We start from the raw sequence: 15,882 nt of genomic DNA, 5'->3' as shown, positions 1-15,882 counted from the left end.
TGGGGATTTGTCTAACTTGATGCTTGTTTCCCTGGCAGCTCTTGGGATCCCTGTGGAGTGACCTAAATTCACATCTACTGCTGATAGGATCAGTGTACCATTAGGTAGTACCTACACCCACCCAACAAAGAGAACTTGTTTGGTCAGTTCGCCTGTTTAGTACTCTCAAAATTATAATAACAGGCCGTAGTCTTCCACGACACCTACATTGTAATCAAGGGAGCGGAGGGACCCTTCGGATGGTCTCCCCTTTCTATATTCACAAGAGATTGCAGGTTATTGCTGGGTTCTTAAAAATGTGTTGCGTAACTTGATAATGGAACACCTCTAATTGAAACTGCCACATCGCCGGCCGCGGTGGTCTAGTGGTTCTAGGCGCGCAGTCCGGAACTGCGGGACTGCTACGGTCGCAGGTTCGAATCCTGCCTCGGGCATGGATGTATGTGGTGTCCTTAGGTTAGTTAGGTTTAAGTAGTTCTAAGTTGTAGGGGACTGATGACCACAGAAGTTAAGTCCCATAGTGCTCAGAGCCATTTGAACCATTTAGCCAAACTGCCACATCAAACCATGTATATAAGCTCCTGGGATATGTGGCCTTAGGTGACTGCACTGTTGGGGTGAGTTGCATAACACCCTTCACTTCTGTAAAGGTATGGTTTCCTGCGCCAATATAAAGGAGATGGACCTCTGAGGAATTGTGTGAAGAATGGAAAAAAAAAATGGGTTTCATAAGTGCAGAACTATATGTGGATAGTCATTGGAACATTTGAAAAAACTGCAACATTTATTCTAATGTTCAACACTCTAGAATTACCTGAACATATTCTTGCATGTTATAGCCATCTTGAGGTTTGACCATTAGTTCTCAACCCAGCCCAGTGCTTCAAATGTCAATGATTTGGTCATACTGCTATGACATGTAACAGAAGGGCTGTGTGTGGAAGTTGTGGAGGCTCAGCTCACGGGTTTCCTTCAAAATGTATAAATTGCTCTGGGATCGCCCAGTATGGAGCAGAAAGTCTGGGTTTCATAACGAGAAAAGGAAATTCAGAAGTTCAAATTAACGCTACCCTGTCCTGAAGCTAAAAAAGCTTTAAGCTTTCAACCTGGTGTTTGCCACTTCTTAAGTATCCCGTCACCAAGTGTGAAGCATCCACATAAACTGATACTGCAGTAGCCAGCAGAAAGATCGTGGGAGGCGCACATTGATATGGCGCGTCACGGACAGTAGTTGCCGCAAGTGAAGTCCCTTCCACCAGAGGGCACACGAGAATTCAGCCGCGCCCTCTGCCGGCGGAACAACAACAACTCAGGCAGCACGGGCCGTTCCCAGTCAGTTGGACATCGGGCATGCCTAGCGGACCGTTCCCGGTCTACACTATGTGAAGTGCGACAGACATCGTGAATCGTGTTACTACACAATTGCCGATGAGTAGGGTCGTTCTTTCGCGTGTTGCGTCTTGCGTCATTGTTCCGGTTTTGCAGCTTATCTACGGCATGGAGGATTTAGTGCGGGTTTTGGTTGAGCAGCAGAAGGAACTCATGGCAACCATAACACAAGCGCTACCGGCGTTGCTCTCCACGTGGTCTGCTCCAGCGCCATTGCCTCCTCCCTTTCCCCTGTATGATGAGACGGCGGAGGATTGGGACGCTTATGAATATCGCCTTCGGCAGCATTTCCAGGCATTTCATGTTGCCGATGCGGAGGTACGTCGTGCTCTTTTCTTGTCTTGGATATCTCCCTCACTGTATCAAGTTTTGCGGCAGCTAGCGCTGTTGCAGGAACCCTCGTCCTTGTCTTTTGACGCATTGTGCTCCTTGCCATCTTCATATTATTGCCGCCACACGCATGTTGTGGCGGCTAGGGTCGAGTTCTATCAATGCAAGAAACAGCCCCATCAGTCTTACCGGGCGTGGGCCGCTACTCTGCACGGTCTTAGTCGCACGTGTCATTTTGTCACGGAGCAGTTGCGAGAGTCATATGCCCACGTTATGGTGCGCGACGTCATTGTTTGGTCAACCCCTATAGGGAGGTCCGGCAACGGGCCCTGCAGTTGGAAGACCCTTCCCTTGAGGAAGTCCTGTCCATTGCTCAATCGTATGAAGTTTCTCATGCCGCAGGTCAACAGTTGGAAGCACAGTGTGACGTCGCGGCGGTTCAGGGCGGCGCGGCCGCGTCCACCGCGTCCGGGGTGGACGACGTGCGAGCAGTACAATCCAGCCGTTACGGCCGCTCCCGCACGGCGGGTAAACAGAGTTCAGGCATCAGTCAGAGTGCCCCCAGCGTTGGGCCATTTGTCGCAAATGTAATAAAAAAGGACACATTGCTAAAGTTTGCCGCTCAGCCTCAAACGAATCGAAGGAAGCAGGTACAGAGGACATGGACGTTGACGTTCAGGAAGTTAATCGGGCAAGGCTCCCGACGCATCAGCACACAAACTCTTTATCGAGGTGTCGGTTCGGTCGCGCTGACTACAACTGCAAGTAGATGGGCGCGGCAGTTCCCTTGTTGAATGCACAAACTTACACTGACTTTGGGTCGCCCCCGTTGGCACCAGTTTACTGGCGTCTCCGCAGTTATGATAAACAGTTCATTCCCATCCTGGGTCAACTCACTACCGACGTTACTTACAAATCAATCACTCGGCCTCTTACTTTTATTGTTGTCAGTGATGCGAGCTCCGCTAACCATTTTGGATTGGATGCCTTTCAAGCTTTCGGTATTTCTATCGCAGACACCATACAGTTGGTCTCCGAAGACATTCCCTATCAATCATTGGAATCTTTGACCTCTGACTTTAAGGATATCTTTGAGGAGGGCCTGTGGCATGTTTCAGACTTTGCAGCTCACTTGACGTTGAAGGCGTCGGCTCGCCCGCGTTTTCTACGCTCGAGGCAGATCCCCTCGGCTCTCCGCCGTCAGGTAAAAGCAGAGCTAGACCGGCTGACAGCCCTTGGGGTTGTTCTTCCCATTTCTTCTAGTGAGTGGGCTTCGCCCCTCGTTATTGTCAGGAAACCCTTGGGAAAATTACGTCTTCGTGGCGATTTCAAGGCCACCATTAATTCCAAGTTGGTGGTGGACACCTATCCCTTGCCTCGTTATGATGAATTGTTCTCCGACGTGGCGGAAGGCCAATATTTTTCGAAAATCGATCTTTCGGAGGCTTGTCATCAGATACCACTTGATGAGGACTCCAAACGGCTGGCGTTCGCCAACACCCCGTTTGGCCTTTACCAATACCAGCGGTTGGACTTCAGAATATCCAGTGCCCCGGTGATATTTCAGCATTATCTTGAGCACGTCACGACGACAATCCCTCATTGTATTAATTACCTGGACGACATAATTGTCACAAGCCGCAGCACGAAGCGAGCAGGCATTCACCTCGTTGTTGGGCCTCCTCACATCAGCGCCTTGTTTGGCTACTTTTGACCCCAATAAGCCGTTGGTCCTGGCTACAGATGCTTCGCAGTATGGGGTGGGGGCGGTCCTGGCCCATCGCAATGCAAATGGCTCCGAGCAGCCATTGGCGTTTGCGTCTAAAACTCTTAGTCCCGCACAGGCCCATTACTCCCAGGTGGAAAAAGAGGCTTTGGTCATTGTCTACACTGTTACCAAGTTTCACCCTTTCTTGTATGGCACAAAGTTTCAGTTAATCACTGACCATAAGCCATTAATACCGTTATTTGGCTCCGCCTCTCAGATTCCGGATAGGGCGGCCCACAGACTGCAGCACTGGGCATTGTTCCTCTCTAAGTACCATTATGACATTCATTTTCGCCCTACCAGGCAGCATGCCAGATTCCAGGGTTGGAGGAATCTACATTTGAACCCAAAATCACAAAATCATTCTTAAGCCATTGACGATGGACTTGGATCCTCACCCACATACTGCTGCATATCATCAGATGCCCACTAAGCCATCCTCTCTCTCTACCCCTGCCCCTGCAAGCAACTCCTCCTATAAGTAAGGAAAAAAGTCGCTTGAAATTGAATAAAGTGACAGCTACACCTTTGAATCAGTGAGCAGTCTTCCTTTCTGATTGTGATTTTACTGTTGAGGATATTGATATCCATATGGAGGAACCGGTGAGCCAGGCACTGTCTAATGTCCCCTACATCTTCAGTAAATCACTGCCATCAACGGATAACGACAAGGACAACCGTCGCTAATCAGTGGCTCCCACTGGAACATCTTTGTTGTAGTGGAACTTAAAATGGATTCCAATCACATTTGGTATCATTATAGCTCCTGGCCAGGAGAGCATTCTGCATCTGCTTACAATAATCTCATTTGAAAGTCACTGACGTACCTGCATTAAGGGGTTACCACCCCTACAGGAAGCATGATGTTAATGGAGACAGGGCTAGGGATGGAGCAGTTGTTGTCATCAGTGACAGATGCACTTCTCTCCTGTCCTGTCCCACTTACCATGGCCGTACCAACAGTTGCAGTGGAAGTTGTCACACCACTTAAAATCAGGTTGTGTTCTTTATATCTTCCACCTGCTGATCTGTTGGAAGCAGATGCATTTACAGAACTCTTCCCAGCATTCCCCCGCCTTTTCCTCCTCATGTGGGACTTCAGTGTACATAATATTCTGTGGTGCTTGGCTACCACTTTCTCTGGTCAAATTTTCAAGTGCCTCACCCATTCAGATAATGTCTGCCTTTTGAACTGTGGTCAGATGACGCACTTTTCCACAGCTACATTGTCATTTTCAGCCACTGATGTTGTTTTTGCCCCTGAGTTATTGCAGACTTAGTTCAGTGGGAAGGGAGGACAGATTTGCATTCCATTAACTACTTTCTGGTGTGGATTCGTGTGCTCACTTGGACTGCAGTTGACAGGAGATCACAAAAATGGATGGTTCATAGGCCAAATTGATCATGATACAGTCTATGCAGGCCATGTTCAAACAACAGAATTGTGCCCAGGAGCTGGTGGACTAAATCACCTGTGAGATTCTAGGAGCTGCCACAGATTCCATTCCTGAGTCTAGCAAGAACCTCAGGCAACGACCTGTCCCATGGTGGAATGACAGATGTCTCTTGACAATCGGAGGCAAGTGTGCAGCTTTGCGGAAACTCAAGTATCATCCAACTATGGAAAATCTATGGGCCTTCAAATCTGTTATAGAACAAGTGAGGATAAAGGAACAGAGGAGGAACTCCAGGAAGGAATTCGTGACCTCATTAATTGGCAAGTTTGGGACTCAGAAAGGCAGATTTCAGGCAGGGCCACTACACCTCACCTTACGCCCTTGCTGAGAAGCGGGTTCTTGGTGGACACTACTAAAAACATGGCCCAGTTTGTAGCTGAACACAATTTTACTGTCACTGAGTTATTCAGACAGACTCCTGCATTCCTGGTGTTTCATAGGACTGTGGAAATAGGAGGCTCTGCTTCTTCTCGTAAAATGAGGTGATCTGCAATCTTCCATTCTCCATATGGAAATTGAAATCAGCTCTGTTCATGGCCAGGGACATCGCTCCAGGACTTGTTATGCCATCCTCTATCATCTATTCTTTGAAATCAAAAATCAAAGGGAAACTCCTGTCTTGTTTCAATCAGGTCTGGTTTCATGATCAGTACCCTACATCTTGGAAGGAGGAAACACTAATTGCAGTATGGAAATCAGACAAGGCTTGTACAGATCCTAACAGTTCTGCAGTGTAGCCCTTATCAGTTGTATGTGTAAGACTCTCGAGCATATAGTCAACCACGGCCTCATCTGGCTCAAATTCCGAGGTCACCTGTGGTGTTCGCAGTGCAGTTACAGGTGCTGTCATTCTGCCCATGACAGTTCTGCTGGAGATGGTGATACAGGATTCCTTTTCTGACACCAAAACCATGTGGTTGGTGATTTTTACTTCAAAGGAGCATACACAACCATTTGGAGATAAAACATCCTTCACCAACTACATGAATGGAGACTATGTGATCATCTGCCACTTCTTATCTAATCCTTCCTTAAGGATTGATGCTTACACTGTCGCATTGGTGCAGCTTTTTTGATTGGTGCATTCAGTACAGTGGGGTCCTCAAGGCAGTGTACTCAGTGTTACATTGTTTGCAATCGCTATCAGTGGCATCTCGTCCACAGTCAGGAGCCCAGTTAAGTGCGCTTTGTTGGTGAATGACTTCACAGTCTTCTGCTGATCCTCTGATCATATAACGACAATGAGGCAACTAGAGCTGACTGACCATGAGGGGGCTGGAAGCTTGCACTAATAAAACTGCTTTTAGGATTTCACCAGAGATGTGTCAATTTTAACCATGTTCTTTCAAGTTTTAATAAACCAGAGCTCATAGTGGGGGCAATATTTTTTTTTATACATTTTAAAGACACTGCACACTTTTTGGGCCTACTATTCAACTCGAAATTAACCTGGCTCCTGCACCTGAGAGACCAGTGAACAAAGGACTTCAAATCATTGACCATTTTGAAATGCCTCAGGGGCAAGGCAAGGGGATGTGATAGGTCCCACATTCTGCAGTTTTAGAGGCCATTTTTCAGATCATGGTTAGATTATGGATGTGCGGTTTATGGATCGGCCCATATTTCCTACCTGAAGATGCTAGACACTGTCCACCTGACAGCATTCTAATATAGATTTGATCCTTTTGGACCAGCCCAGTTCAGAGTCTGTGTGTGGAGGCTGGTGAACCACCACTCTGTATTCAGCTATGACTCCTTCTGGCTCAACAGGCACTGAAAATCTCTGACATTGGCATTTTAGTGTGGCAGTCAAACTCAACTTTGGGTAGCTCTTCAGGAATCGGCCCCATGTGACCAAGCCATTTGGTATACTTACTACTGACTGCCTCAGAGATCTGGGTATGTTAGACCTCCGAATACACAGTCAGGGATGGAACAGATTGCTACCTTGGTGTCCTCAGAGGCCCAGAGTGATTGTAAGCTTGACGCAGTACAAGAAAACTTGTACTCCAGATTACATTTTTACAACTCTGTTTTCTGCAGTTTAAAGTACCACAGTTTTATTTTGTTTGTATGGATGGATCCCAGAAAGAGAACACCCTTGGTTGTTCAGCTGTTTCCCCTAATAGGGTTTTCAAAGTGTGCCTTCTGGAACAATTTACAAATTAGGATGCAAAGTTATATGGAATTATCTTGGCACTGGATTAGATTCGCAAGCATCACAGTACGAGGTTTCTCATCCATTCTAACCCACTCAGTGCACTACAAATGATCCACCAAATTTATCCAGCATACTAGTTGATTCAGCTCATCTATGACTCCTTACAGTGGCTCCAATACTGTGGCAGGAGGTGATCTTTTTCTGGGTACCTGGACACGTCGGAATTTGGGAGAACAACATAGCTGACAAAGCAGCCTAAAAAGCATGTTGGGATGGTCTTGTATGTTGACATGCCCTTCCCTTGTACACTTTCATCTCACTATCTGAGAGATGAATCATGCATCAGTAGGAAACGGAATGATTGAAGGTGACAGAAGACAAACTGTGGTCACTCAAATCAACTACACAGGCATGGTAGACTTATGCCAACCTTACCGATAGCAGGAAGTGCTGCACACCAGACTGCACGTAGGAAATAGCCCTTTAACACACAGTTTCCTCCTACAGCAAGAGGATCCACCACTCTATGAAGTTTGTTATGTGTATTTAGGCTATGTGTGTCTTATGTACTGACATTAGGACAGCCCTCAATTTGGCTGAAGACCTGCTTACCATCCTTGCCAACACTGATACCAGTGTTACACAGATTCTGAAATTTTGTGAACTGTTGGGCCTCATCCATAAAGTGCTGGAGAGGTGAAGTGGACTTAAATGCATTATAAACTACTCCCCCCATGCAAATGACTTATTGACTTTTCCTCAAGGTGCTGATTAGCATGATTTTGGATGTGGGCCATTCAAAATGCACCGCATCCAAAATTATCATCCTCCTTGCACTGAATATCTCACTAATCTAATTTGAAATTTCTCTGCCAAATGGGCTAGTAAACTTACAATTTAGTTTACAATGCATTTATAAGATACACTTAAACTAATTTTTCTCTTTTTAGTGGAGTTTTTATGAAATTCCATATGAGCATTTGTTAACAAAATTGAAAATATTTCCGGACTCAATACAGAAACAGCCCTTGATTGCCACTTGGTATATGCCACATTTTATTATATATTGTGAAAACTGCTGTTTGCTATCACAATGACGGAGCTAATTATGTTTGTAGATGAAATAACCAATGACCTTGCAACGGTCTGTATCAGAAGTGAGAAACTGCCTCCAGGATGGTCAAAATATGCTGTGCAGAGGAAACCTGGCTATAATGACAAATGGAATGTATACTATGTAAGGTATGGATGTTCTCTTCACACGTATTTGATTGATGGTTTGTGTGTGTGTGTGTTTAATGTTGAATGAAATGATAATATGCCACTGTAGTATACTCGTCTGTTGAAATGCTCATTACCACTATTGAAGTAATTAGTATTTTAATCACTTTCACTTTTTCATTAGCTTTCATAGTGTCTTTTTGTTTGTTAGATATAATTGTCCTGCACTAGAGACAGATGTGTTCGTAAACATTTTTTTTACATTTCAGTGCACTTTGTAGTGATTAAATTTAAAGTTTAAACACTGCGCATACCTGAAAATTTATTATTATTTGCATTCATTAAAATAGTGTGTATAAGATTGTTTTTCCATTATTCTTCTGGACCTCACATTTTTGAAGCTTATTCAGCTATACCTGCTTGTTTGGTGATATTTTTTCTCACATCTTCACTACTCGGCCACCTTGTGGATGTTTCTGTGCCTAGCATGTAGAAAATAATGTAAAATTCAGATAAGGATACCTTTACACTGGAGATCAGTCTTGCTTATCACAAGTGTAGCTCTTATAATTGGAGTGTCTGTAGTGGAGGATGAAAGAGGAGGATAACGGATACATTTACGTTTAGCTGAAATGGCAGAACTATATAAAGGTTGATCTTTCTTTTATTGTGTATTTTGGCTTTATGTTTTTATTTTAATGAGGGGTTAGGTCTTAGACTCCATATTTTATACACATCTCTGTTTAACTAACAGTGATGTTCCATCCTAGATTTCAAAGCAAATATCACTGTCATAATAAAACCAGATGGAACTGATAGACGTCTTTTGAAGAGGAAATGGAAATTAATCTACGTTGTACTATGGGATCAAAAAAGCCACATGTTGGTGTTGCAAGTCACTCCACTCATTCCAAACTATGACCAAATGTAGAATTATTTGTATTTCATCAATGAAATTTGTGTTTAAAAAAATATTAACATTTGACATTTGATGAATGTGCTGGCTAACGGAATATGAGTTGTGAACCAACTTCACATCTCTAAAGGGAATAGGTTATAAAGAATGTCCATACACAGAGTCAGATGTTTGGGAACAAAGTGTTATACAAGTTCTGTGAAGCACATTAAGAAGGCTGTCTTTACTACTATATCCTCTGGTTATAACTTTAACATAAGTAACAATGATTACATCACTGTAATTGCATTGGGGAGGAATGTGGCTGAAAACCCTTGTCTTCAACATGAGGGTAGACTGCCAGTTAGTTGTCATGTGCACATAGATTATTGGATAATGGGGAGAAATGGCAGGGAAATCTATTTCTAGACTTGTGGGGCAAGACAATGACAGTATTAATGTTATGCGTGTGTGTTTGGGTTATTCCTCCTCTATATGTGCCAAATGTTATGCACACTGACATATAGGCTGTAGGAAAGGGATTTTCTGACTTGGGGTATGTAACAGCTATTAGCTAACTTAACTTACCGTGTGTCACAAATTTCAAACAGGAGTATTGAGTTCATTGTGGTAGTTGTGAGATAGTGGTTGTTTAATGAAGTGCGAACCTTGGAAGAAACTTTGAGAATATAACAGAATTTCTGCCTCATCCTGTTTGTGTAAGGTGCTATTGCATGTACTAAATTGTATATTGCAATAGCTCGAATAGTCCACGGGTGTACTGCTGGTCCATAGTGTCCAACGGGCACAATATTTTGGTGATCAGACATGTCACCATCGTCAGGTGCACTGATGAACTGAGCTCCTGAGGGCAGGCGGCTGTCCTAAATCCCCTTCCCCTGCGAGGCGTGCTCTCCGCGGTCTGCGCCTGCGCATCGGTGGTCGCTGAGAGGCTGGCGTTGGCATCTGTGGAGGCGTCGGTGTAACTGCCTCGTCCGCCCTGGGTGCTCGTTCGTTTTCTATGGACCGGCAGTACACCCGTGGACTGTTCGAGCAAGAAATACGCCGGGAGAAGTTGAAGAATCACATGTATATTACAATAATTCAGTTACGCTGGTGAGTTTCCTCTTCATCAGAATTATTGAGAGTTCGTATACAGATCGATCAGAAGTAAATTTGATCTCGTGCTCCTCCAGGAATATAGTCATCTCATCAGTTGTGTTATAAACAACACCATTGCCAGGAAGTAATGACATGACTGAGAGAAGTATTTAAAAATTTACACTGAAGAAATCTTAACTATCAGATTTATTGCCCCTCAACAGGTTAATGGAGTTGTGTGCTGCATATTTTCTTTCAGAACAAGTAATTTCTGTAGGCAGGCGACATTCTATTACAACTCATTGTTTATGTTCTAGATGTACATGTAACTCCCTACACTAAGAACTGTATAAACATCTTCTGTTTAAATTCTGTTTCAGCCCTGATGGTCAGAAATTACTGAAAAAAATAGATTTAATCCACTACAAGTCTCATTTCCCTGTGCCTGAATATGAGTTTTCATTCAGACCAAAGGACCATAGTGAACTTATTGAGGATGTCCGGTTTCAAAGCATTAATGAACCGCAAGTCAGGTACGGTACTAATTGACATATTGGATTTTATAAGTGGTTGACTCAATGTTGGTATATGGAAAGTTGTCCACAAAAAGAGTGGTTGTAGCTTTTAAATCTGCTCTGCTCATGGCCTGTAAGAAGTAGTTCTGGAAATGTCTATTCTCCTCTGGCAAATATTTGCAGTTACTGCCTGCTGTTGCTTTAAGTTTGTATTCCTAATAATAATAAATAACTATTGTATATAAAGTGAAAAGACCTATCACAAATCCACATATACCCTGAAGGACACACCTGCTTTGTCAAGGGGGGGGGGGGGGGGGGGGGGGGGGAAATAGACCATGGTAGAAAATAAATTGTATTTTTGTGGAGGGGGATTGGGGTGGGGGGGTGGGGTTGCTGTCAAGGATTATGGTGACCATAAGAAATATGTATTTATATAATACTTGCAGTTGCAGACTGATCTGCTGTCGTGAAGTGTATGATAAAAGGGATTATCACGCTTCTTCAAAAAAGTCATAAGATGAGAATTCTAGAAGGGGGTGGGGGGGGGGGCGGGTAGGGAGGGAATCAGTGGCTGAGGTGTTCCCATACATAAGGAAATACAGTCATGGATGTATAGAAAATTATCGACTGTAAGTTAAACATTGTAAGCTTTGATGGGTAAATCCAGCAACCCAGGAAATGCTTACCTCCTTTATATTTTTTGGATGTGAAAGAGTTGTCCTTTTCCTTGTGGGACACACTCATTATTTGCAGACAGGGAGTAGTCTTCAGAGCCTTTAATTTTAAGTGTGTCACAAGTTACCAAAATTGTCTTTATTACAGTTTGAAGGGTATGAAATTTTTGTTTGTGTAAGGTGGTATCTCATCTATGTCCTGTAAATAAATCGGCAAGTCATTTACCTGATATATTGTCTTATGTATTTGTGTACTTAGCATGTGGTGTTTGAGAAAAATGCTTGAATGTGAAAGTAGATAAATGTGACTAGATAAGTCTTATCAACACCCTTGCTTTGCAGTATACTCGAAGAGGTACTAATAACTGTCCTGTTAAGCAATCAGACAACAAGCACCAAGTGAGTTGGTACTTCATTTGACACAATGCACTCTTATTCAGAAAGAAAGTAACTGAATTCGCCAAATATGTACTTCAGATTTTTTTTTCACTTTTCCCTAAACCATATCAGATGGGTTCCAGGATGGGTCTCTCAGAAAGGCCGAAGCCGATTCCTACTCCACCATTGTCCAATTGAACTATGGTTCCATCCATAATTCCAGTGCTATGCCACATGTTTTTTGTTTTTGTATTTTGTAAATGAGTTACTAAATTCATTGTTGAGGGTACAGTTTGAAGCCTAGAAGGTGAAGCCGTTGTTAAGTTAGGGAATGCACATCATCCAAGATATTTTTAACATCTGTCAACATTTAGACACTGATTTCTCACAGCTGTTAGTAGTAAAGTTTGAATGTGCAGTTGATGTAGTAATACATGCTAAGAATAGGGAACTGTTTCTTGAATTAAGAAATTACTTTATGCTGCACATCTAAGAGTGCAACAGCTTTATCATTTTAAATGATAAGATTGTGATACATTTGGTATCACCCTTTCTTTAGCCAGATGTTGCTGAAATTCAGAAATATGAAAATGTCTTCTCGGTGACTTCTAGATTTACATTGCTGGGACTTACACCAGTGACTTTGATACTGAACTCATCCAGTCATTGGCGATAGTGGGTGTGTGTTCTGTGTGAATGATATTTAGAAGTTGAACTTTTAAGCAGAATCACTTCACAAATTTGGTAAATAATCAAGTATAGCTTTTTTTGGGCTCCTCTTTTATTGATTCTTGACTAAGCAGTCTTACATCACATAAAATAACAATAATTGTCATCATTGTGTTCCTCTCTTCCTCCTCCTCCTCCTCCTCCTCATCATCATCATCGTTTGGGCTACTGCTTCTGTATGTTAATGTGGCACAAAAAACAGAACAGAAAGCTTTAAATATTATTGGGCCACCTTCTAAATGGATTAAAGATGCTTGAAGGAAAAACTAACATTGATTCCATGATGTATTTGTCATTGCCATCACAGTTTCTTAGAGCCTGAAGAAATGAGAAAAGGAATAGAGGTACTGTAAAAGCTGAACATAGAAAACAATATTGGTGGCAAATATTGTGCAACTTGTGATTGCTTTCTTTATAAGTATAAAACTGCATTTAAAAGTTACTGCGATGTACTTACTACATGTATCTTTCTTGTCATTCATTCCGCTATTTTTGTGGCAAAATTTCTGACTTTGTTTCACATCTGTTGTAGGAGCTATTCTACTAAAATACCTCATCATAAACAAACTAATAACAAATGAACAGGGGCTGTTTAACATTGATGTTTGTACACTGTGTCAGTCAATAAACAGTAATCCTCTTGCAGAGCTGAGTTGGTATCAGCGACTCAAGGAACTTCTTTAACTGAGAAGGTGCTGCCAAAGACACTTAAGACTCTTCTTCCAAAAAAACAGACAAATGAAGAATCAATGCCATCTCCAGCTGGTGCTGTTCTGAATGTCACACTGAAAAGTGTGAAAGGAGAGGAACCAGCAGGAAAAATTATTAATGGGACAAGTAAGTCAAAAAATAATTTAAATTATGATTAATAGTCCCCCCCCCCCCCCCCCCCCCGATTTTTTTTTCTTTTTTTTTTTTAACTTGGAAATATCGGAGATACGTGATTTGATGTTTTGAAAAATGACATAAAGTGATGATAATTGTATGCAAGTCATAAAAAGTTTGTCTGCTGCCAGTTATTATTTTTGTTTAATATATCTTATGCATGACTATTTTTGTGAAAATAATTCCTGTTTATGAAAGCATTTTTACTTATACTATGACTAATTTACTGTGTGAACTGCTTGCATAATTCTCAGGATTTTAGGAATGTGTAAAAAATGAGCTTAAATATGCAATTTGATTCATATTCATTCCCTAAGAACAAACTTTTCTGTGAAGCTGTCTCAAGAATATTGTTCTTAAGGGTACGTTTATGGTGCAGCCTCACTGCTGTCACCTTGCAGTTCGCTGCTGGCATACCACATCTCACTGCTCATAGCTCACTGCTTGCTGGGAGCCTTGTGCATTTACAATGCAGGCTTGCTACCGGCACATGTTCACTGGTCACGCAAGCATCTCGCTTCTCACCAGGAACCTTTATCCTGTTGCTGTTTCCACATCGCTAGTTCAGTGGATTACTTGCAGTGTGTGAAACAAAACTACGTTCTCTGCTGTATTGTCTGACAAGATGTCAAAAATGTGGTTATTGAAAATGAGAAAGAAGAGGAGGTATGGATGCCCTCTTCAAATGTAGACCATCCACACTGTAGATGCTTTCATCAGTTTTAACAGTGGTTCAAAAAATAATACAGAGAATGTTTTCAGACAGTTACGAATGTTATAAAGTATTTCCCTGTTTATTTTAAATATTATTGTACCAGAATAGCAGATATTTCTGTTGAATAGGAATTCGTAGGTCTACTCACTTCGCAGTAATATTTCATCAGTTTTTAATTCACATCTCCTGTATATATTACAGCTGCCACTTGTAGATTTATGTGCTGATATTCTAACAAAAGAGAAAAAAACATGATAAGTCAGGAGAAACAGAGCAATTAGATTAGGTAACAAAAGCCATGGGATAGCGATATGCACATACAGATGGTGATAGTATACAAGTATAAAAGGGCAGTGCATTGGTGGAACTGTCATTTGTAATCTGGTCGGTCATTTGAAAATATTTTGTGACGTGATTATGGCCCCATGATAGCAATTAACAGACTTTGAATGCTGAATGATAATTGTAGCTAGATGCATGGGACATTCCACATCAGAAATCATTATGGAATTCAATATTCTGAGATCCACAGTGTCAAGAGTTTTCTGAGAATACCAAATTTCAGGCATTACCTGTCATCGTGGACAGCACAGTGGCTGATGGCCTACACTTAACAGCCAAAATCAGCAGCATTTGCATAGAGTTATCACTTCTAACAGACAAGTAACACTGTGTGAAATAACCACAGAAATCAACATTGAACGTACAACGAACATATCTTTTAGGACAATGTGTCAAAATTTGGCGTAAATGGGCTATGGCAACAAACAACCGATGCAAGTGCCTTTGCTAACAGCATGTCATTGCATGCAGTGCCTCTCCTGGGCTCATGACGATATTGGTTGAACTCTAGATGGCTGGAAAACCACGGCGTAGTTGGTTGAGATCCGATTTCAGTTGGGAAGACCTGATGGTAGGGTTTGAATGTGGCACAGACCCCACGAAGCCGTGGACCCAAGTTGTTAACATGGCACTATGCAAGCTGGCGGTGGCATCATATGGGTGTAAGCTGCATTTATGTGGAATGGACAAGCTCCTCTGATCCAACTGAACAGATCATTGACTGGAAATGGTTATGTTCGGTTACTTGGGAACCATTTGCAGCCATTCATGGACTTCATGTTCCCAAACAATGATGGAACTTTTATGGATGACAATGTGCAATGTCACTGGGCCACACTTGTTCACAGTTGGTTTGAAGAACATTCTCGACACTTTGAGCAAATGATTTGGCCATCCAGACCACCCAACATGAATCCCATGGAACATAATATTAGCCATCGTACAGCAGTTGTGTTGTTCTGTATGCCTCCCCTGCCAGATAGCTTAGTGTCCAAAAAGGCTGAAATAAGTGCTTGTTCGAAATCGTCACTTCTAGCCCTCACAGCATTCCTGTATGTGTATGGTGGTTTCAGTGATAGGATACTAGGAAAATGTAGTCACTGTGTAAAGGGGATAACTTATAAAACATTCACGGAGCCCATCCTAGAATATTTCTCAAGTGTGTGTGACCTCCATACAGAATAAGACAGTCAGCAGATATTGAAAATACACAAAGAAGGGCAGCACTAATGGTCATGTGTTTGTTTGGTCATTGACAGAGTGTCACGAGAACCCAGAATAACCTGAGCTATGTCTTTCGTGATTTAAATCTATGTTTT

General features: G+C 42.4%; 1 protein-coding gene across 3 annotated transcripts in view; it reads left to right on the top strand.

The window, feature by feature from the left end:
• The window catches only part of LOC126470566 (uncharacterized), a 280,645-nt gene that overhangs the window by 75,551 nt on the left and 189,212 nt on the right, over positions 1-15,882 (top strand). For all 3 annotated transcript variants that reach the window (XM_050098510.1, XM_050098507.1, XM_050098508.1), the window contains exons 8-10: positions 8,224-8,347; positions 10,703-10,855; positions 13,268-13,458. In XM_050098510.1, the coding sequence (XP_049954467.1) occupies positions 8,224-8,347; positions 10,703-10,855; positions 13,268-13,458 (468 nt within the window). The remainder of the gene's footprint in view (positions 1-8,223; positions 8,348-10,702; positions 10,856-13,267; positions 13,459-15,882) is intronic.

This window comes from Schistocerca serialis, chromosome 3 (genome assembly GCF_023864345.2).
Source record: "Schistocerca serialis cubense isolate TAMUIC-IGC-003099 chromosome 3, iqSchSeri2.2, whole genome shotgun sequence".
Classification (NCBI taxonomy): domain Eukaryota; kingdom Metazoa; phylum Arthropoda; class Insecta; order Orthoptera; family Acrididae; genus Schistocerca; species Schistocerca serialis.
The sequence above is the reverse complement of the archived record's forward strand: the minus strand, read 5'-3'. Positions and strand labels throughout refer to the sequence as shown.